General features: G+C 36.2%; 1 protein-coding gene across 9 annotated transcripts in view; it reads left to right on the plus strand.

The window, feature by feature from the left end:
* Positions 1–24,277, plus strand: part of LOC129718325 (uncharacterized) — a 530,334-nt gene that overhangs the window by 166,704 nt on the left and 339,353 nt on the right. For 6 of the 9 annotated variants that reach the window (XM_055668992.1, XM_055668991.1, XM_055668997.1 and 3 more), the window contains one exon: positions 9,428–10,077. The exons of 1 other annotated variant lie outside the window; for it this stretch is intronic. In XM_055668992.1, coding sequence (XP_055524967.1) covers positions 9,504–10,077 — 574 coding nt within the window. In that variant the 5' untranslated portion in view covers positions 9,428–9,503. Of the gene's footprint in view, positions 1–9,381; positions 10,078–24,277 lie in introns of all 9 variants that reach the window. 2 more of the 9 variants (XM_055668993.1, XM_055668994.1) reach the window with 1 other exon arrangement.

A 24,277-nucleotide genomic window follows, 5' to 3' on the forward strand; every position in this document is an offset into this window, starting at 1 on the left:
TGTTAAAATTGGAAATTGTAAAACGTAATTTTTTAGTGGCATCAAATATTTTATGGAAAAAATGTGACATATTCGCAAATTACACGAATATGAACAGAGATAATTAAACCTTCGCTATTTCGGGCATAATTTTTTTGCCCTCGACATTTCACAAATTTGGAAGAAATTTAAAAAAAAAATATTTCTTACTCGGAATATCCGAAGCTGTAACTGGAGACTTCATCAGATGCATAATTGTAGATCTATCTATGTATTACCAGCAGTGTTGCGCAATTTCGACGCTGCAAAATTAAAATGATACAACAGTCATATCACTCTCATTCTCATCATACTGATACTGAGTGTCACCCGTGTCAATTCCCAGTGAAAATCATGCCAGTGATGTCAATTATATGTTTTAATTAATTTCGGAATTATTTGATCCAATGCATTGCCTGAAGTCGATGAAGTAGGTAAGCATCGACATCCCCACATGCATAAATATAGCTAAACTAACACAGCGTGTGTGAAATTACAGTAACGCTACCGGTCAACATTATCACTGTCAACTGATTTGAGCTGAAAGTAATCTCACTTTCAGCTCGTTCGTGTTGAAACTGATATTCATGGTGTTCAGAGTTTCAACTGAGAATCTATCACTGAAAGTAAAAATTTGCAACACTGATTACCAGTGTTCAACAAAATATTCGAAAAATTAATTGTAAAATTAGACATAACAAATTTAGATACATATAAATGGCATCAGGGAAACTGCAAACAAATATTTTTGTTGTCACTTGAGTAAGAGAACCCAATGTGTCACTTATGATAAAGCAAAGAAGCACTAGAATGGCTACTAGGTGTTCCGCAGGGGAGTAACATTAGCCCTCTACTTTCTCTTTTCTATACCAACAATGTCTGTAAAACCAACTTAGCGGGAACTCCCGTATTATTCGCTGATAAAGCAGCCGTTTTATACTCACAAATCTAATCACAATGGATTTTTATAACAATATAAATAATAATGGATATTAAGAAAATTCAACTAGCAGAATGAATTGAAGCCTTCTGCGATATTAAATTAAACTATGAATGCAGATAATCAAACAAGTTGAGTTCCATAAATGTTTGGTAATTTTTTGTGATTTTCATACAAAAAAGTTACAAGTAAAATCTTTTTCCCGAAATACTACAGGGGTCTTCACGGCGAGCTCGTATACAATTACCAAGCCGTGAACTGTATATCTATGGCTGGTTATTTGTATAAGAGATATGAATACCGATTATGTATTTTTACTTTTATTTTTTATTTTTATACTTTTTTATTCTCATTTGGCTACTTACCTCAGCCGATAAGCCATAACGATAAGTTTTTTTAGAGCCAGAATTCGATTAAAGTTAATCAATTTGATGGTAATCAACGGTAAATTCCGATAGTGAATCTCTTTCAACTCTGTTTTCTATTAAATTATTACTTACCTTGAACAGAAGCGTTGTTTGATTGACTCGTATTCATTCGGAAAATGTTGTAGGTAGAGTAAGATTTATACCGTTGAAATAAAACAGTGGTACTGAATCCTGCTCGTGAAAACTGTCATGTCAGATCGACAGGTACTCCAGCACTAACGCGCATAATTTCCATTTCGCAGCAGACGATTAATTCGATTTACCACGAACTAAAGCTCCAGGCGAGGTGAACGGATCTTTTTCTCTTGACTTTGCCTCCTTTGTTCAATCCAGACGATGTAACTTGCAAATTTGATTGAACGAAATAACAATGTAACGATGAACTGAACTCCTACCTGTATGATGAAAAAAAAACGTATAATTTTTTTCAATACACTAAGGCCTTTTTTACCGTGGTAGATGCTTTCCAAATTTGTATTAAACCTCGTAAAAGACTTTGAGCTTAAAATAATATGAAGAAAACCGTCCAAACACTTCTGAACCTTGGTCGACTATGAAAAATGAATTAGACCGAGACGAACAGAAAGGAATATCTTCAATAAAAGTTTGTATGCAAGTGACGACTTGCATTCAAAAAAAAGGTTGAAAAATAACACTTAATTATTATTAGTTTCATTAGCCAGTTTCATGCAACGACACAACTCGGGAAAATCGTAGAATAATTAACAAAAAGAATACTTCCAGAAATAACATAAGAACCTGAATCAATCCGTGCCAAATGCAAATGATAGTTCGCAATGATCAGAAAATTTTAAGAGCACCCGTCGGGTTCGAGTTGGAAAAATTTTACTCGGATTCTGGTCGGGTTCGGATTTGAAAACGTCGGGTTCAGGTCGGGTTTGGGTTTCAAGCTCGTAACCCGACTACATATCAAATATGCAAAATTATAAGAAAATGATGTCTGATATCATGCAGCTGTAAAATTACTAAAATTTTTGTTCTTTTCGAGTTTCTAAGATTTTCGGGCAGGCTCAACCTAGCTCAAATTGATATAAAAAATCGACCCCAAAACAATAATCTCGGGTGCAGGTCGGGTTTGGGTTTGATGGTTTCAATCGATAAAAATAAATCGGGTTCAGGTTAGGTACAGGTTTGAAAAACTTCAAACCCGACCATTTCTAAGGTGCCGCTATTGTGACAACACCAATGGCACTTTTTCATGTCCCCAAATAATTTATTCGAAGTTTTTAAACACCGTGAATGGAAATGAAGTCTTCTTTGAAAAACAATATTTTTTAAAAATTAACTCTTTTTTCATTACTAGCAACGTTTTAGCGAGTGGCATAATAATAATACCTAATGTCATTGCCGTGTCACAGTAGTGACGCCGGCAAGCTTGTTCGATTAATTATCACTGTGGATTGCCATTTGCCGATGACATGGGATGATTCTACCTCTGTTATTTTTTTTGCACACTGCAAGCAAGTAAACAACACATATTACAAGTGAACACACACAGCTTGTACAAACTAAACTAACTATTACCAATGCCCAAACGGCTGAAAGTGAAAGTGCCGTATCGAGACACAATCACTAACATGTCCGGACATGTTCTGCAGTAATACACACATGCCTGTATTACCGTACTTCCCACACTGACGGGAGATTCAAAATCTAGTGATGAAAAAGGTGATTTATAATCAACAGTACTGTCCGCCGATTTCCTCTGCTGGTCTGTTGGCTACGGAAGGCTGCAGCGAAAACGATACAAAATATTATATTTGAAAACGCTGCTCTGCTTGCTGCTGGTCGTTCCAGGTCCCAGTAAATCGTCCTCTGACAATGAAGACTAAGTTTTTGCATGCTAGCTTTCCTACGTGACTACTGAGAGTTATACATCTGGTGGGCGTGTCATTGTACACTCAAGCGAGAAACAACAACAATAACAACATATCATGTATGGTCCCCGTGGTTCTGTGGTTAGCGATGTCGGGCGGCTAGCTCTCCCACACGGTTGTGATATCGGGTTCGATTCCCGATCAGGTCGAGGAACTTTTCGAGCTGGAAATTTCTCGACCCAGCACTGGGGCACGGTGTATCGTTGTACTTATCCTACAACATGCAAAATGAGCCGAAAACAATATCGATAACGAATTCTCTCAACTAATCTAGTTGATCGAGACCGCATTGGCCCTCAGGCTAGCGTGCGATATTGTTTTTAAACATCAAATCATTTAGAAAATTCAATCGTTTAATGTTTTAGTGTTGGCTATGTCAGGAAAGAAAGTTGATTGGTTGTTTAGTCTGATTTAGACTGGGACTGAAGGTTTCGCCTTTTATTTGGTTTTATTTCCAGCTATGATTGGTAGAAATATGCGTTTAACAAAGCTTCACATTTTTCAATAGTACAATGGTAATGGTCAAATAATCATAATTTTCCACATTTTGGTGACGCAGCTTTACCGATTATTCTGCTGTAATGTTCATTTCAAATATGTCTCAGCTAAATTACGTAATGTAATACCCTCTTAGAAGTTGAGAATGTTATATCCTCTTAAAAATTGTCTTAAAGATGTCTCCTCTGTTCCGTAACCTAGTCTTAAAGATGTCTCCTCTGTTCCGTCTCCTCTGTTCCGTAACCTAGTGTAGATCACGGAGGCTTCATTATGTTGGAAAACTCAGTGTTTCACTTTCACTTCGTAACAACATAATCGACACGAATCACAAATTGATAAAAACTCATAACGTTTTTGTTCTAACTTACTTTTACTATCATCTTCCAGCTGGTCTTGAGGTACGATGCTGGCCTAATAAACCAGTCGGCGTAGTTTGGAGTCCCGGCTCGCGAGGGACTGTTAGTGTCAGTAGGATCGTAGCGCTAGCCCCGCGATTGTCCTGTACACCAAAACAGTTGGCTGTGAAGTCCGGAATGTAGTACCAAGGCTTTGCTTACTTTTACTTTCATTGCGCCAGATCACAGTGATCCTATACTAGATCCAGAATTCGCCTCCATGAAACTCGATGTTGGGCTGCTCTTCTCCAGTCGCCCCTTATACTCGCTCCTCACAGACAGAACACATCCAAAACGTGCGGGGCTTCCATCGAAGTCGTTTGTCTTTATCCTGGTCTCTGCTAGATATTGTCGTTACCAGTCACTCACCGCCGTGGCCAGCCTACTGTAAGCTGCAGTGTTTCGTCGGCTTGACTCAATGCGTTTTTAAACTTCGTACAGCTCGTGATTGATGCACCTTTTCCACCCCTTTTTTTTGTTTGTCACCAAGTATTGAGGTACTAGGCTTCCTCCAACGTCCGATATTCATGTCCGTAGAGCGCCACTGGGAGGATCAGCGTCTTGCAGAGTGAAAATTTCTGGCAGATCTGAAGGCTGCGGACATACTCCGTCCGTTATGAACCCTGTTCGCTGCCGCAATCCGTCTTTTCATCTCACGGCTCACTTTGTTATCATACGTTACGAGTGTACCGAGATAAACAAATTCATCAATCGCTTCGAAAGTTTCCTCACCCATCACCGACGACGATTAACACAGACGATATCGTCCACAAAAGTTATAAGCATGTGTTGACCTAGCCTAGCCTACTTACAGCATCTTCAAAGGCAATGCTATATAACAGATTCGAAAACCCGTCACCTTACTACGTCACAAAAGCGTTTAAAAATTTACCCGCTGCTCTGACGTTTGATGTAAAACCGTGAAGAGTCGCACAACTCGGCTTGATAAGTTTTGAAGGGAAACCATGTTCAAGCATCATCCGTCATAACTTGCTGCGTTTCACTGAGTCGTACGCCGCATTGAAGTTCATGAACAGATGAAGTTTATGCAAATTATTCTCTCAAAACATGTCGCGGATCTGTTTCAGGTGTTTCAGAAACATCTGGCTCGGCCCGAAACCCGCTCTGGTATTCACCAACAAAGGTTTCCGGTTTTTCTGCTTTCCTGCAAAATCATACCGAGAAGCATGCATTAGAAAGTAGAATGCACCTAAGTCGCTTTTAGACCGTTTTTTTTTCGGAGTGATTCATTTGACCAAATCATTTTCTTTTGATTTTCATCCCAAATTTCAAGTTTAAATTGCACTGAAACTTCTACATGAATTGTACCTAAGTGGGTTGTTTTTGAATATTTTGCATGGATCAGTTCAGCATTGCATTTAGTTTTTTGACTCCCAGAGCTCATTAAACATCACAGAAAAATTAATTTTTCTAATAATTTTTAGATAAAACCCTTCAAAACAAAAATAAAAAAAATTGATCAAGAACTCAAATTTTTCATTGCAAAACGGGATTTACGACGAAAATTTACATGAAAAAAGATACTTGATATTTTATCGGGGAGCTGAGATATTGGCATTTTAATATGTGATGCAAAACTATGCGCAGGCAAAATGAAGTCTCAGAAGTGAACTGTGATTGAAGCGATCTCTAACACGGAGTGAGCATTGGTGTTAGGGTGGTGATGCTTGCATGAAAAACATTCATCATCGAATTTCAAATACCGACGATGTACATTTTTTTCATTGGCAAAAAAAATGATCTGTGTGAAATTTCAGCTCAATCGGACAAAAATGTTGGCACCCCCCCAGCCTCATAGCGCTCAAATGTGATTTTTCGACCTTCGAAAAACTACCAAGTAGTGAGTACAGGAAATTGGGAAAGTCGGTTTTTTTCTTCGACGTCAACTGACCTTAAAATGCATGAAACGTCGAGATCTGGTGTTGTCTAGAAAAAAATTTTTGATCGAAAATCGACCTTCTGAGACTTAGCCGTTTTCTGAGCAACCGAAAGCTTAGTATGGAATATTTTAAAACGGGCTTCTAAAATGACTCACAGCTTTTTAATGTTTTTAATGTGATGTGATGTTATTGTGATTTAATGTTTTTTAATGAACATTAAAATAATTTACATCTGGTTTGAAGCGAGCTGTGAGTAATTTTAGGAACCCGTTTTAAAATATTCCATATAAAGCTTTCGATTGCTCAGAAAACGCTCAGTCCCAGAAGGTTGATTGTTGGTCTTTTTTTTCGAGATAACACCAGATCTCGACGTTTCATGCTTTTTTTTTTTGAGACACTCCCCCCTGGAAGTTTTTCGAAGGTCGAAAAGTCACAACTTTGAGCGCTTTGAGACACCCCTAATTCATATCCGATTGAGCTGAAATTTGCACAGATAATTTTTCTGGGCCAATGAACTAAATCTACATGCTCGGTTTTAGAAATTCAACATGCTGCAAGCAGTGAGGGTCATAATGAATTCTAAGAGTCTGTTTGCTATGGCAGTAATATTTGGGTAATGGGATCTTAAAACGAAAGCTGTTGCGAAAAAGAGTCCAATAAACTTCTATGTCACTTACAGCTTCAACTTTGGTGTCCGAACCATTAATTTCGTAAACCCACTCAATGGCATATTTCTTGAACGTTTCAATTAGTCGTTGTCCAGTCCAGTTTTCTACTGATTAGACAATGACGTCGATTTCAATCTCATCAGCATACGCACGTTAACAGCTAGGAGGTAGGAAATACAGTCGTCGTTGAAGATGATCGAGTACAGTAAAGGTCCCTAGCTGCTTCCCTGAGGCACTCCAGAAATGTTTGCAATTTTGTAGGAAAGAGTTTATACAATTCTAATGTTTGATTAGCGAAGTTGGAAGTAGCCATCCAGTGAAGTCAATACGATCGGAAACAGCCTAGAGATCTGTATATATTGTGTCGATTTGGTTTTCGTCTCATAGTGATAAAAAGCGGAGGAAATTCAGCAAGGGTTGTGTCAATTGATCTTCCTTTGAAGTAATCATGTTGAGCATGTATGTATGATCTATGATGATAATGTATATCATGCTCGTACCGTTTTTCTAAAATACGGAACATGAATAATTGTTTGCATATTTTCGCTTGCGATAGTGATGCGTTGAAAATAAAGGTCAGCGGAATTGCAATAGATTTAGTGCACCCCAGTTTTTCAACCCTTCATGTGAATTTAGGTGCCGCTAACCAGCTGTTAAAAGGCTTCAACGTTTGCTTAAGGAAAAACTTCATTAAAATCTCTGGCGACTTTTATATTCTTAACTTAACTTTTACATTTTTACCCATCGTAACCTCAGTTTTCAACAACCCGTTTTCAGAAAGTTATTCTGTACAAGTCGGAAGTTTTCGACGAACCATGTCTTTTGTTTCACAGCTCATTTCGCCATTATGTGTTTCACAATCATCCCAGTTCTGTATCCATATTGAAAGGCATTTGCCCATTCGAGGCAGTTTTCCAGAAACTGTAAACGTCTCTTGATGATTTCTGGCTTCTGAGCGTCATCCTGGTTTTGAAAATATACATTTTAGGCTTTCACCTAGAAACTAGAAACAGCCATCTTGGATTACAAAATACCACCTGATGTCAATTAATTGTCTCAGGGTATCATCCCGATTTCAGAAATTAAAATTTGGTATTTGGCCACTTTTAATTGTCTTTTACAAACTACAAGTCGTTATCTTGGATTTCGAAATGACGGCTGGAGTCAATTTCAGATTTCTGGCCAGCTTTCCGGTTCCGTAAATATCCATATTGACTGGTATTTAATTACTGGGTGTTTTTCAAAAATCGCAAGTTGCCATTTTGGATAAAAAAAATTATGGCTGAAATTGATTCCGGTACCAGAAATGTCAATATGGGTTGGTATTTGGCCATTCAAGAATGTTTTTCAGAAACCTACCATCGCCATTAGCCATTTCAGATTCTATATTTTTATATTTTTGCAATATAGGACTGTTTTGAAATTGACCGGTATGCGATATTTCAGACAAAGCAGGCAATGCGCTTTTTTTTAAATTAAGAACAGCAGAATTACAAAAAAACATAGTACGGTTTCGGCAATAGTTTTCTTCGGCAGGTTTCTGCATAAGATTGCTGCAGAAAACTTCCCGAAGAAAACCTCCGAAGCCGTTCGCTACCCTACCTTTATTAGGAAAAATTCTCAAAAAAAACACTTGTCAACCTCAAATGATAGCTTTCCTAAGCAAACAGAGCATTCAACAGTAAGAGAACCACACCTGCTAAGCTAATGCTTAATTCAATTCTCCAAAAATATACTACTTTTTTCATCCCACATATCCTAACTAAATAAAAGGGTGACTTTTAGGATTTGAATAAGCTGGCAGCACGCCTAAGCGTCATATGTCAAAGAAAAAATTGTTCAGACGTTTCATAATTGATTTACAAATGAACAACAATCGCAAATCGTAGAAATTTATTATCAAACTTCGTGCCCGGCGAGAATGTGTTTCGCCTGTTACGGCCATTTTATGGTTGGCATAATCGACCTAGTGAAATCACAATTAGAGACTTTATTATCAAATTTCGCTTCAAATGCCGACATTTGATGAAATGTTAAAAGACGGCGCCACATGTATCGTATTTTAGGTGGGGTTACGTGAAATAGTTGGAGTATGTAGACAAGCCCAACACAATTAAGGCCTTACAATGTGGTATACTACATTTGTCATGTGTCATATATTCCAATAAAGATCTTCCATACATAATGCTTTTTTTTGATGTTTTATTTGACGCTCTTACGAACTAAGAACTGAGTAACATATATTGAAATGGAATTATTACATGAGCTGAACAATCTTTATTAATCTACGAACCTATTGAAAATATTACATTTCCAACCAGCTTTAACTCATTCGAAATAAATTTTACTTCATCATCATTTACCTCCAGCAGCAGCATCGCAAATAACGCAATCTGTGTCTTGGCATAAAATCTGTATGATCAGTCAAATTTAACATGCATACCGAACAGAGAATTTAATGAATGTACAAACTCCAACTAAAACCGTTGTATATGTAGAACTTTCATTTCCGCACGGTAATTGGCTCGTCTTTTTGCCGTGACCATACCCGCTCAATATGAGGAAAATTCAGCTCGACAACTCAAGCTAGTTATTCCCGGCCGCTTTCCCTCATACTCTTCCGACCGTCCTGCAGAGAGTTTTGAAAAAAAAAAACATCCTGTATGTGTGCCCTGTAACAGCCAACCCAGTTACTGATTGAGATTAAACTCCCGAGCCGAGTATAATGCGAAAGAACAGAATAAAGATTCGCGTAAAATGAGACGTAGGTGCAGTGAGCATCGTCATCCCGATGATGGGGTGGCGCTCCGCAGAAGACGCTTTAAATGGCATTCCCAGCAAACACAGCAGCAACCGATACAACGACTAGCATCACCTCCTAGGACCAACGTAGCCACAGCGGGCAGCAGCATCACAAACCGTACCACCGTAGAAACCAGTGACAGCGTCCTCGCAGCAGCAGCAGCTAATGAGCGTAGAGAAATGGTTCGCAGGACAGTCGGTCAGTTTGGGCCGACGGTGGTCCTTCTGGTGGCGGGATACTGTTTGCTCCGGCTACCGTACACTATCCGGGCCAGTGAATTCCCCGAGCGGGAATGTTGCGATCCTATCTATCCACCGATTCCGGACCCGGAACCAATGCCACCGGGTCCAGTGCTACCAACGACAACTATCTCGACTGCGGGTGCTCCCGGGGGTGGGGGCAACGCCGTCGGACCCGGCTTAGGAAGCATACCCGGTGGCTATGGTGCTTCCGGTGGGCTGCCAGGAGCTGCCATTGGGGGCGGCATAAGTCATCTGGGAATATCCAAGAATACGATTGGTTATTCGGGTGAGTATTTTCTTTTCCATATTTCATATTCAAATAACATTCTAATGCAGTTGTCCCTTTCACATTCCAACATACTACTTTTTGTGTCCACCCTTTTTGGCCACAATAGAACACGAAAAGTAGCAAAAATGGTAGAAATTTTTGCCTCCATCCTGGCATCCGTTATTCCATCCCGAACCAGGCACGTGGTTCGATAACTCCGCTTGTTTTACTTGATGCTAAGCAGAAATTCTTTCTCGCCACACTCTGTGGTAACATTCCACAGGGGGGACACAGGCTGGTAGTCGATTGAGTTGTTTTGCGGTGTTTCATTGTTATTGCACAGTAGGACTTTTCAACCGAAGAACTTTCATCGTTTTTAAAGCAAAATAACCAACCTGTTAGAGCACTGTTTTTGCTTCCATCAAAATTTCCAATCGTTCAACAGCTTGAATAACTGTTTCCACAGGAGATAACAACCGAATGGTGGCGAACAACAAAAAAGCTGTCTCGACAGATTGTTTACCGAGAGACGCTTATATTTCATGATTTCGTTTTCCGGCTGGCACCCATTTTGGTTGTTACGGTAGAGAAGCGCACTCTCGACGCACACACCGGCTCTAGCAAAATGCCAGCGGAATTAAGTATTTAGGTGTCTCCGTCGACATCATTTGTAACGTCGTCGTCGTCGTCGTCGTGGGGGGAAGGACCGGCACCGTCTGCCAGGAAATCGTTATTTCTCGCTTGTGTACAGAATGCGAAATGAAAATAATTACCAAATTTATCCGGGGAGCGCCAAGAAGGGTGCCGTGCTTCCCAGCTTCGGACGAGGGATAAATAATTAATTTAATGCTCCGCAGGGGAAGTGTTTTAATAGATTCGCAATGACAGATGCTCGCGTTTGATTTTGATATTTGATTGAAAGTGCGATTTGATGGGCTGAATACAAATCAGACCTGAATGAATAAGGTAGGTTAGATTATGGAAGTAAAACCAAAGTTTAATCAAGAAACGCTGCTAGTGTTAAGGCACTCTTTTTTGATAAAGAACTGAAATTTTTACTGCAAAGCGGAATTCAAGACGAAAATTTACATGAAAAAAGATCCTTAATATCTTATCGGGGGGGCTGAGATATCGGCGTTTTTACATGTGATGGAAAACTATGCATTTTAACAAATATGTTAAATAACTGTTTTATTTTGGGGGATAAAAAATTACAATGTTCGGAAAACAAATGCATTTTTGGATGGCTGATAAGTTAGAATCAATTGAGGGCTGAGCACCTTGACTTTTTCAACATCGATTTTTTTTTTTGGGACACCCTAGTGCTCATTGAATGCTGGGGCTGTTGCATACTATTGTCATACTGGACACAATCATAATAGCGCGAGAGTTACCTAAAACCAGCACGCTCAAGTTAGGACACCCACTAATCATAAAAATTTGCAAAGTTCCATACATTTAGTTACAAGTCCAAAGGTACGAAGGATTTCGTATAAAAATTATACTCATTCTGCTAAGTACGATCCGCTGACTCCCTTCTCTATTATCTTGGTGAGCTGGAAAACTTAAATACCGGGCTTTGGACTGTGGCAAGAGTGTGCATGTTTAAAAGTGAGGATGATTTGCTGAAGACATGAAGTTTGACAGTTTTTTGATAGCTACCCTATCAGAATCTTCAGTTGCAGAACTTTGAGGGAAAAGATTGTTGCTCACTCATGCATCGTAATTTTCATTTTTATAATGCTTTCTGATTTATTCACTTGTTCAAAATAATCTTATTTCGTTTAATTATATTATTCTATATAATCCAATACGGTTAATGAATGTGATAAAGAACGGTCCTATTTAAGCAAGCGCTGCAGTGTTGTTTCTCATAAGCATCGATTAAATTTGATGTTTTCAGCGCAATGCGCGTTTGATTTTGAAAACTACACGTGTAATTTTGTGTGAATGCGTTAACACTTTCTATCAGTTCATTTTTTCAACAACACGAGGAGGCACAGCAATCACTGAATAATAAATTTATTTAGTATTAATTAAATTTTTTGTTTTAAGTTTACATACAATCGTTGCAAGTTTCAGACTTCGAAATTATTATTAAAATGATATTGAAATTTGATTATTCTAAAAATAGATAAAATTGAAACTTAACTTTTGGGAAAAAAAATATCTTGCATTTTTCGATTCAAAAGTTTCAGGATAATGTTAAGCTTCAACGAAAAACAATTTTAGAGGGAAAATTGAACTCGTTTTTCGGATCAATTTACAATCAAGTGTAAATTTTTCAGCTTTCCTAACTTGAATTCAAACTATCTTTAAAACGAATGCAGTTAGGTTATGAAGATATTTTGGTTCGAAATGTCTCGTTTAAAATCGAAAAATCAGAAGATATACGAAATTCCACCTTTCAGAAATGATAAAAGCATTCTCAAACAAAAGATATAAAATATGAGTATGGGAAATGATTAAAGAAAAATGAGAAATGGGAAATAAGAAATGAAAATAAGAAATGAGAAATCCGAAATGAGAAATGAGATATGAAGAAGGAGAAATGGAAAATGAGAATTGAGAAATAAGAAATAATAATAATAGAGAAATGAGAAATGAACAACGAAAAATGAGAAATGTTTACTGAAAAATGGGAAATGAGAAATAAGACACAAAAATTGAATATGAGAAACTAGAAATGAGCAATGAAAAATTTGAAATGAGAAATGAAAAACAAGAAATGAAAAATGAGAAATAATAAAATTGAGAATTGAAAACGAGAAACCAGAAATGAGTAGTGAGAAATCAGAAATGAGAAATTAGATATGAAAAATGAGAAATCTGAAATGAGACATTAGAAATGAGAAGTAGGAAATGAGAAATGAGAAATAAAATATTCGGAATGAGAAATAAGAAATGAAAAATAAAAAACAAAAGAACATAAAAAATTAAGGAGAAATAAGAGATAAAAAAATGAGAAATAAAAATTCGAAGTGAAAAATAGAAAAAAATTAACAATGAGAATTGAAAAATGAAAAATTAAAAATGGGAGATGAGAAAAGAGAAAGGATAAATAATCTCTGAGAAAAAGGTAATGTAATATGAGATATAAGACACGGGAATGAGATATGAGATATGAGAATATGAAAAATCAAATATTTAAAACTAGAAATGATCAATGAGAAACGAGAAATAACATATGAGAAATTCGACAGTGGAAATTAGAAATGAAATATAAGAAATGAAAAAAAGCTAAATCATCAATGAAAAATAGGAAATGAGACATGAAAAATGAGATATGAAAAAAAAAGATATAAGAAATGAGAAATAAAAAATGCTGAATGAGGAATGAGAAATGAGAAATGAAAATGAAAAATAAGATATGAGAAATGACAGAGGAAAAATGACAAATGAGAAATGAAAAATGAGATATGAATAATGTGAAATTAGAAATGAGAAATTAGAAATGAGAAATGAGAAATGAGAAATGAGAAATAAAAAATAAGATGTTAGAATTGAGAAGCGAGACATGAGAAGTGAGAAATGGAAAATGAAAAATGAGAAATGAGAAATGAAGAATGATAAATGAGAAATGATCAATGACAAATGAGAGATGAGGAAAGAGAAATGACAAATGAGCAATGAAAAATAAGAAACGAGAATTGAGAAATAGGAAGTGAGAAATGAGAAATGAGAAATAAGAAACAAGAAATGAGATATGGGAAATGAGAAATGAGAAACGAGACATGAGTAATGAGGAATGAGAAATGAAAAGTGATATATGAGATTTGAGAAATGAGAAATGAAAAATGAGAAATGAGATATAAGAAATGAGAAATGAGAAATGAAAAACAAGAAATTAAAAATGAGAAATAATAAAATTGAGAATTGAAAACGAGAAACCAAAAATGAGTAGTGAGAAATTAGAAATGAGAAACGAGATATGAAAAATGAGAAATCCGAAATGAGATATGAGAAATGAGAAGTAGGAAATGAGAAATGAGAAATAAAAAATTCGAAATGAGAAATGAAAAATTCGAATGAGAAATGAAAAATTAAAAATTAAAAACAAAGAAAATAAAAAATTTAATGAGAAATAAGAGATAAAAATGAGATATGAAAAATGAGAAATGAAAAATATAAAATGAATAATGAGAGATGAGGAAAGAGAAAGGAAAAATAATCTTTGAGAAAACGGGAATGAAATATGAGATATAGGAAACGGGAATGAAATATGAGATATGAGAATATGAAAATTAAATATTTAAAATGAGAAATGAAAAATGATGAATGAGAAACGAAAAATAACATAGGAGAAATTTGACAGGGAAACGGAAATTAGAAATGAGATATGAGAAATGGAAAAAGCTAAATCATAAATGAGCAATAGGAAGTAAGACACTAAAAATGAGAAACGAAAAATAAGATATACGAAATGAAAAATGAAAAATGCTGAATGAGGAATGAAAAATGAGAAATGAAAAATAAGATATGAGAAATGACAAAGGAAAACTGACAAATTAGAAATGAAAAATGAGATATGAGAACTGTGCAATGAGAAATGAGAAATGAGAAATGAGAAATAAGGAATGAGAAATGAGAAATAAGAAATGAGTTAGGATATAAAAACAATGAGAATTGAGAAAAGATAACAAGAAACGAGAAATGAGATATGAGTAGTTAAAAATCAGAGATGAAAAATGAAAAATTAAAAATTAAAAAAAAATTGAAAATTTCATGAGTGAACAGTGATGATAAATAAAAAATTAGAAATGGGAAATAACAAATAGGAAACAAAAGAGAGAAATGCGAAATTAGAAACGAGAATTAAGAAATAAGAAATGAGAAAATAAAAAAAAAATAAAAATAAAAATTCCAAATGAGAAATCAAAAATAAGAAATGAAAATTGAAAAATGAGAAATAATGAGTTAGAATTATTTAAAAAAAAAATTGAGTAACAAGAAATGAGAACTGAGAAATGAGAGATGAGAGATGAGAGATGAGTAATGAGAAATAAGGGATTAGAAATGAAAAATTGGAAATATTTAATTAGAAAAAAAAATGAGAAGTGGGATATTATAAATGAGAAATAAGAAATTCGAAATGAGAAATGGAAAATGAAAAATAAGAAATGAGAAATGAACAATGAGAAAAAAGAAATGAGAAATAAGAAATCAGAAATGAGCAATGAGAAATGACGAATGAGAATTGCGGAATGATGATAAATAAGAAATGAGAAATGAAAAATGAGAAATTTTAAATAAGACATGAGAAATGAGTGATGCAAAAACAGAAGCCAAAAACGATAAAACAAGAAACAAGAAACAAGAAACAAGAAACAAGAAACAAGAAACAAGAAACAAGAAACAAGAAACAAGAAACAAGAAACAAGAAACAAAAAACAAGAAGCAAGAAACAAGAAATAAGAAACAAGAAACAAGAAACAAGAAACAAGAAACAAGAAACAAGAAACAAGAAACAAGAAACAAGAAACAAGAAACAAGAAACAAGAAACAAGAAACAAGAAACGAGAAACAAGAAACAAGAAACAAGAAACAAGAAACAAGAAACAAGAAACAAGAAATAAGAAACAAGAAACAAGAAACAAGAAACAAGAAACAAGAAACAAGAAACAAGAAACAAGAAACAAGAAACAAGAAACAAGAAACAAGAAACAAGAAACAAGAAACAAGAAAAAGGAAACAAGAAACAAGAAACAAGAAACAAGAAACAAGAAACAAGAAACAAGAAACAAGAAACAAGAAACAAGAAACAAGAAACAAGAAACAAGAAACAAGAAACAAGAAACAAGAAACAAGAAACAAGAAACAAGAAACAAGAAACAAGAAACAAGAAACAAGAAACAAGAAACAAGAAACAAGAAACAAGAAACAAGAAACAAGAAACAAGAAACAAGAAACAAGAAACAAGAAACAAGAAACAAGAAACAAGAAACAAGAAACAAGAAACAAGAAACAAGAAACAAGAAACAAGAAACAAGAAACAAGAAACAAGAAACGAGAAACGAGAAACAAGGAACAAGAAACAAGAAACAAGAAACAAGAAACAAGAAACAAGAAACAAGAAACAAGAAACAAGAAACAAGAAACAAGAAACAAGAAACAAGAAACAAGAAACAAGAAACAAGAAACAAGAAACAAGAAACAAGAAACAAGAAACAAGTAACAAGAAACAAGAAACAAGAAACAAGAAACAAGAAACAAGAAACAAGAAACAAGAAACAAGAAACAAGAAACAAGAAACAAGAAACAAGAAACAAGAAACAAGAAACAAGAAACAAGAAACAAGAAACAAGAAACAAGAAACAAGAAACAAGAAACAAGAAACAAGAAACAAGAAACAAGAAACAAGAAACAAGAAACAAGAAACAAGAAACAAGAAACAAGAAACAAGAAACAAGAAACAAGAAACAAGAAACAAGAAACAAGAAACAAGAAACAAAAAACAAGAAACAAGAAACAAGAAACAAGAAACAAGAAACAAGAAACAAGAAACAAGAAACAAGAAACAAGAAACAAGAAACAAGAAACAAGAAACAAGAAACAAGAAACAAGAAACAAGAAACAAGAAACAAGAAACAAGAAAAAAGAAACAAGAAACAAAAAACAAGTTCCTCGATCCTCACGGTAGCGACCATCTGCCTATTCTTATTTCAATTACTAACGGGTCAACTCGCATGCGACCAATTGACATTCCGTATGACCTCACACGAAATGTCGATTGGAAGTTATACGAGGAAATGATTTCAAAAGCGGTCGAGTCGATTCAACATCATTCACCACTTGAAGAATACAACCTCCTCGCGGGCTTGATTCTCGACGCCGCGTTGCAAGCCCAAACGAAGAAATATCCCGGCGTAACGATCAAAGAACGGCCTCCCACTCCGTGGTGGGACCAAGAGTGCTCCGATGTCTACACGCAAAGATCCGACGCGTTTAAGGCCTACCAGACGGGAGGTATACCTGGCGACTATTTACGGTATTCGGAGCTTGATACCAAGCTTAAAAGCTTGGCTAAAGCAAAGAAACGTGGATATTGGCGTCGGTTCGTGAACGAGACGTCGAGGGAGACATCGATGAGCACTCTTTGGAACACAGCCCGAAGAATGCGGAATCGCGTAACGGTCAACGAAAGCGAGGAGTCTTCAAGTAGGTGGATATTTGATTTTGCCAGGAAAGTATGTCCGGACTCTGTTCCTGAGCAAAATATTGTTCGCGATGCGTCTCCGGGCCACGACGCGATAGAATCACCTTTTACGATGGCAGAACTTTCAGTTGCCCTCCTGTCCTGTAACAATAACGCGCCTGGATTAGATAGAATCAAATTCAACTTGTTGAAGAATCTACCCGGCAATGCCAAGAGGCGCTTGTTGAACTTGTTCAATAAGTTCCTGGAGCAAAACATTGTACCGCAGGATTGGAGGCAAGTGAAGGTGATCGCCATTCAAAAACCAGGGAAACCAGCTTCTAATCACAACTCTTATAGGCCGATTGCAATGCTATCCTGTATCCGGAAATTGATGGAAAAAATGATACTCCGTCGTTTAGACCACTGGGTCGAATCAAATGGTCTACTATCAGAAACTCAATTTGGCTTCCGCCGTGCCAAAGGGACGAATGATTGTCTTGCGTTGCTTTCAACAGATATTCAGCTGGCGTATGCTCGTAAAGAACAAATGGCGTCTGCGTTCTTGGACATTAAGGGGGCTTTTGATTCCGTTTCTATTGACATTCTTTCGGGTAAACTTCACCGACAAGGATTTTCTCCAATTTTGAACAATTTTTTGCACAATTTGTTGTCCGAAAAGCACATGCATTTTACGCATGGCGATTTGGCAACTCTTCGCATTAGCTACATGGGTCTTCCCCAGGGCTCATGTTTAAGCCCCCTTCTTTACAACTTTTATGTAAATGACATCGACGAATGTCTGGCAAATTCATGCACGATAAGACAACTTGCAGACGACAGTGTAATCTCTGTTACAGGAGCCAAAGCTGCCGATTCGCAAGGACCATTGCAAGATACCTTGGACAATTTGTCTGCTTGGGCTTTACAGCTAGGTATCGAATTCTCTCCGGAGAAGACTGAGATAGTAGTTTTTTCTAGGAAGCATGAACCTGCTCAGCTTCAAACACAATTAATGGGTAAAACGATTTCTCAGGTTTTGGTACACAAATATCTTGGTGTCTGGTTCGACTCTAAAGGCACCTGGGGTTGTCACGTGAGGTATCTGATGAAAAAATGTCAACAAAGAGTGAATTTTCTTCGTACAATAACCGGACAATGGTGGGGAGCCCATCCAGGAGACCTTATAAGGCTTTACCAAACAACGATATTGTCTGTTATTGAATACGGGTGTTTCTGCTTCCGCTCCGCAGCAAACACACATTTGATCAAACTGGAGCGAATACAATATCGTTGTTTGCGTATCGCCTTAGGTTGCATGCAGTCGACCCATACGATGAGTTTGGAGGTTTTAGCTGGAGTACTACCATTGAAAAACCGCTTCTGGAGCCTGCCTTCTCGTATTCTAATCAAATGTGAGGTCTTGAACCGTCCCGTGATTGAAAATTTTGAAAGGTTAATCGAACTTAATTCTCAAACCCGTTTTATGACATTGTATTTCAATCACATGTCCCAAAATATTAACCCTTCTTCGAATATTCCAAATCGTGTCGACTTATCAAATACTTCTGATTCTACTGTGTTTTTCGATACATCCATGATAGAAGAAACTCGTGGAATCCCGGATCATTTACGCGTGCAGCAGATCCCTAAAATTTTTTCCAATAAATATCGAAACATCAACTGCGACAATATGTACTACACTGACGGATCACTTCTTGATGGGTCCACTGGCTTCGGTATCTTCAATAACAATTTAACCGTCTCCCATAAGCTCGATAATCCTGCTTCTGTTTACGTCGCAGAATTAGCTGCAATTCAGTACACCCTAGGGATTATCGAAAAAATGCCCACGGACCATTATTTCATCTTTACGGACAGTCTCAGTTCCATTGAGGCTCTCCGATCGATGAAAGATGTTAAGCACTCTCCGTATTTCCTGGGGAAAATACGGGAACATCTGAGTGCTTTATACGAAAAATCTACTCAGATTACCTTAGCGTGGGTCCCTTCTCACTGCTCGATACCGGGTAATGAGAAAGCGGACTCTTTGGCTAAGGTGGGCGCAACAAACGGTGATATTTATGAAAGACCAATTGCCTTTAATGAATTTTTCGCACTTGTACGTCAGAATACGATCATCAGTTGGCAAAATGCTTGGACCAGAGGGGAATTGGGAAGGTGGTTACATTCCATAATCCCCAAAGTATCGACGAACCCGTGGTTCAAGGGGTTGGATGTAGGTCGGGATTTCATTTGCGTGATGTCCCGGCTATGTCCAATCACTATAGATTTGACGCGCTCCTCCGTCGTGTTGGGCTCGGGGAAAGTGGTATCTGTGCCTGTGGTGAAGGTTATCACGACATAGAGCATGTGGTTTGGTCATGCCCTGTACACCGTGACGCCAGGTCTAAATTAATAGCTTCCCTGCAGGCCGAGGGTAGACAGCCGGCTGTTCCTGTTCGTGATGTCTTGGCGAGCCGTGACCTATCCTACATGTCCCTTATATACGTTTTCCTGAAATCCATCCACGCCCCAGTCTAGTCCCGTTCCCCTCCGTCTACACCCAACAAAACGACAAGAACACGTTTGAACCTTAAGCACAAAACCAGCAACCAGACCCCGCACAACAGAACCAGGACCCAAGGACTACGAGCCTCTGTCCCAACTCACGACATCGTGGCTCAGCAGAACGAATCCATACATGCCATTCGACGATTATCAGACGACCATTGAACAACAAAACACTGATTGGAAATCCCATGCTAGTTTTAAGTTAGACTTAATTTCAGCTCGTAGTCGGCAGCGAGGATAAAAAATTTGCTTTAGTTTTTAAGTCATCAGATATAATTGGCGCCGTTAAACATTAAATTGTATTTGTGCCGTGTCAAATAAATGTTATGTGAAGAAAAAAAAAAAAACAAAAAACAAGAAACAAGAAACAAGAAACAAGAAACAAGAAACAAGAAACAAGAAACAAGAAACAAGAAACAAGAAACAAGAAACAAGAAACAAGAAACAAGAAACAAGAAACAAGAAACAAGAAACAAGAAACAAGAAACAAGAAACAAGAAACAAGAAACAAGAAACAAGAAACAAGAAACAAGAAACAAGAAACAAGAAACAAGAAACAAGAAACAAGAAACAAGAAACAAGAAACAAGAAACAAGAAACAAGAAACAAGAAACAAGAAACAAGAAACAAGAAACAAGAAACAAGAAACAAGAAACAAGAAACAAGAAACAAGAAACAAGAAACAAGAAACAAGAAACAAGAAACAAGAAACAAGAAACAAGTAACAAGAAACAAGAAACAAGAAACAAGAAACAAGAAACAAGAAACAAGAAACAAGAAACAAGAAACAAGAAACAAAAAACAAGAAACAAGAAACAAGAAACAAGAAACAAGAAACAAGAAACAAGAAACAAGAAACAAGAAACAAGAAACAAGAAACAAGAAACAAGAAACAAGAAACAAGAAACAAGTAACAAGGAACAAGAAACAAGAAACAAGAAACAAGAAACAAGAAACAAGAAACAAGAAACAAGAAACAAGAAACAAGAAACAAGAAACAAGAAACAAGAAACAAGAAACAAGAAACAAGAAACAAGAAACAAGAAACAAGAAACAAGAAACAAGAAACAAGAAACAAGAAACAAGAAACAAGAAACAAGAAACAAGAAACAAGAATCAAGAAACAAGAAACAAGAAACAAGAAACAAGAAACAAGAAACAAGAAACAAGAAACAAGAAACAAGAAACAAGAAACAAGAAACAAGAAACAAGAAACAAGAAACAAGAAACAAGAAACAAGAAACAAGGAACAAGAAACAAGAAACTAGAAACAAGAAACAAGAAACAAGAAACAAGAAACAAGAAACAAGAAACAAGAAACAAGAAACAAGAAACAAAAAACAAGAAACAAGAAACAAGAAACAAGAAACAAGAAACAAGAAACAAGAAACAAGAAACAAGAAACAAGAAACAAGAAACAAGAAACAAGAAACAAGAAACAAGAAACAAGTAACAAGAAACAAGAAACAAGAAACAAGAAACAAGAAACAAGAAACAAGAAACAAGAAACAAGAAACAAGAAACAAGAAACAAGAAACAAGAAACAAGAAACAAGAAACAAGAAACAAGAAACAAGAAACAAGAAACAAGAAACAAGAAACAAGAAACAAGAAACAAGAAACAAGAAACAAGAAACAAGAAACAAGAAACAAGAAACAAGAAACAAGAAACAAGAAACAAGAAACAAGAAACAAGAAACAAGAAACAAGAAACAAGAAACAAGGAACAAGAAACAAGAAACTAGAAACAAGAAACAAGAAACAAGAAACAAGAAACAAGAAACAAGAAACAAGAAACAAGAAACAAAAAACAAGAAACAAGAAACAAGAAACAAGAAACAAGAAACAAGAAACAAGAAACAAGAAACAAGAAACAAGAAACAAGAAACAAGAAACAAGAAACAAGAAACAAGAAACAAGAAACAAGAAACAAGAAACAAGAAACAAGAAACAAGAAACAAGAAACAAGAAACAAGAAACAAGAAACAAGAAACAAGAAACAAGAAACAAGAAACAAGAAACAAGAAACAAGAAACAAGAAACAAGTAACAAGAAACAAGAAACAAGTAACAAGAAACAAGAAACAAGAAACAAGAAACAAGAAACAAGAAACAAGAAACAAGAAACAAGAAACAAGAAACAAGAAACAAGAAACAAGAAACAAGAAACAAGAAACAAGAAACAAGAAACAAGAAACAAGAAACAAGAAACAAGAAACAAGAAACAAGAAACAAGAAACAAGAAACAAGAAACAAGAAACAAGAAACAAGAAACAAGAAACAAGAAACAAGAAACAAGAAACAAGAAACAAGAAACAAGAAACAAGAAACAAGAAACAAGAAACAAGAAACAAGAAACAAGAAACAAGGAACAAGAGGAGGAATGAAAAAGAAAAACAGAAAACAAAAAATTAAAAATAAGAATAATTGATGAGAAATAGGTAAAAGGTAATAGGAAATAGGAAATAGCAAATAGGAAAAAGGAAATAGGAAATAGGAAAAAGAGAAATAGGAAAAAGGAAATAGGAAATAGAAAATAGGAGATAGGAAATAGAAAAAAGGAAATAGTAAAATGAGAAATAGGAGAAAGAAAAAAATGAAAAAAGGAAATAGGATATAGGGAATAGGAAATGGGAAATATAAGATAAAAAATAAAAAATCAGTGGTAAATTGTAAAAATTGGGAAATAGCAATTAAAAAACCTGATAGAAATAGAAGTTTAATGAATAAGTAATAAAAATAAATATAAATATATTAAATATGAAAAGAATATAAAAATTGAGAAATAAGACTTTAGAATAAGAAACAAAAAGGAGAAAAAAATAGTAAGAAAAGCATAATATAGATAAAAAAAGATAATACAGATAAAAAAGCAATGTTGTATATAAATTGAGCGAAGAAAACGAATAAGAAGGTAGAGAGGAGAAATAAGAATTTTGAATCAAAAACGAAAATCGAAAACGAACAAAAAATCCAAAAATGGAAGCTCGAGCTTGAACGACCGCACATTTCATGGTTGCTCCTCCGTGATCAATCTGAGCTAGTGAAGTTGCGCAAGGAACCACGTATACGACTACTTGGTATTAGTTTGTCATCTTCAGTGTTCAACAATTCAGTAGCTACCACTTTTTATGGATCGATAACGGCGCCGGCCACGTCTTTACAATCGTTAGGGTAAGGGAGGACGTTGTAAGGATAGAGGTGTAACAGCCGTTGTTGCCGGAGAGTGAGTTTACCTCTGTATCTCCACGAATGTGACGGAAAGGTAGGGTAGTATCACCGTGGTAAGTGACGAAATTAAACAATGTTGCGCGCGAAGTTAACTCATTACGCATGCGAACGAGGTATATTCAATGTCATACACCTCGAATATATATACGAGGGACGTGCGCATAATTAAACCTGAAATTTTTACAGAAAACCTTAAGCCTTTGAACTGGTTTCAATCCTCTGAAGCTTGAGTTTCAAATTTTGAGCCTCGGTTTGGCATAATTTGTTGTCAACTTATTTTTCTGATTCTTCTATTGAAAAATTACAATCATAGTGTTAGATTTTAAAGTTTTCGTACGGAAGTTTCAAATTAGTCTTGTAATTTAAAACAAAATTTCCTCAGTGTGACTTTTGACTACTTATCAAATCCATTGCAATTTATTCAATGAACTGCCAAACACAAATTAAGATAATGTGACAGCAGAAAAGAAATGATTCTCAAGTTATATTTTCATCCCACTATTCAACGCTCAACTGTTGAGCAGCGATTTAATGGTCAATCTATTCGAACGATTATTATTTGGGTCACGAACTTCAATCCGCTTCCAGGTTGCGTTCTCTCTGTCTCGTTCTCTCCTTCTCAATATCACTTCGCTTTTAGAATCAGTTACAACCATTCTTTCCTATCCCGTCGCACACAATGGACAAGTAATGCAATAATCAGAATCGACTGGAATTTCAGAGGATTTTTCTTTTTCCCTCACATTTTGTATCAATCCCAGTAGTGAAGGATTAGAATATTGATTAAGATTTTTTTCCTTTCCATGCGGCTCTCGGAAATGAGCTATCAAAACATTGAATACCGGTGCTGTCTATTACAGACCCGAATTCGAGAAGCTTTTCGCAGGAGGTGTGCTGTGAATTGTAATAATCGGCCAGGATTGGTTGTCCGAGGCGTACGTTCCACACTAGATGAGTCAGCGGCAGTCTTACCGCAAGCCGCAAGCAGGCTGTAATTACAACTAAGAATATGGTTTTCCATTCGCAGCAGAACAAAGAGCTCTTTGGCTAGTTACGAGTCCGATTTCACCACTTTGTTTATTCCCCGATGCATACAATCGGTTATTCGATACTGGAAGCACTGAGATGAGGACTGGCATTCGGCTGCCAGTCATTAGATGCTTAAGTGAAGATTTTGGTTAGAATGGAAATCTAAGCACCGGTACAGAAATCGGATCGAAGGAAGTTCCACTAAGCATGAAGAAGGTCCCATTCAAGCAGTAACCGATTGGTGTGGGTTC

This window comes from Wyeomyia smithii, chromosome 1 (genome assembly GCF_029784165.1).
Source record: "Wyeomyia smithii strain HCP4-BCI-WySm-NY-G18 chromosome 1, ASM2978416v1, whole genome shotgun sequence".
NCBI lineage: Eukaryota > Metazoa > Arthropoda > Insecta > Diptera > Culicidae > Wyeomyia > Wyeomyia smithii.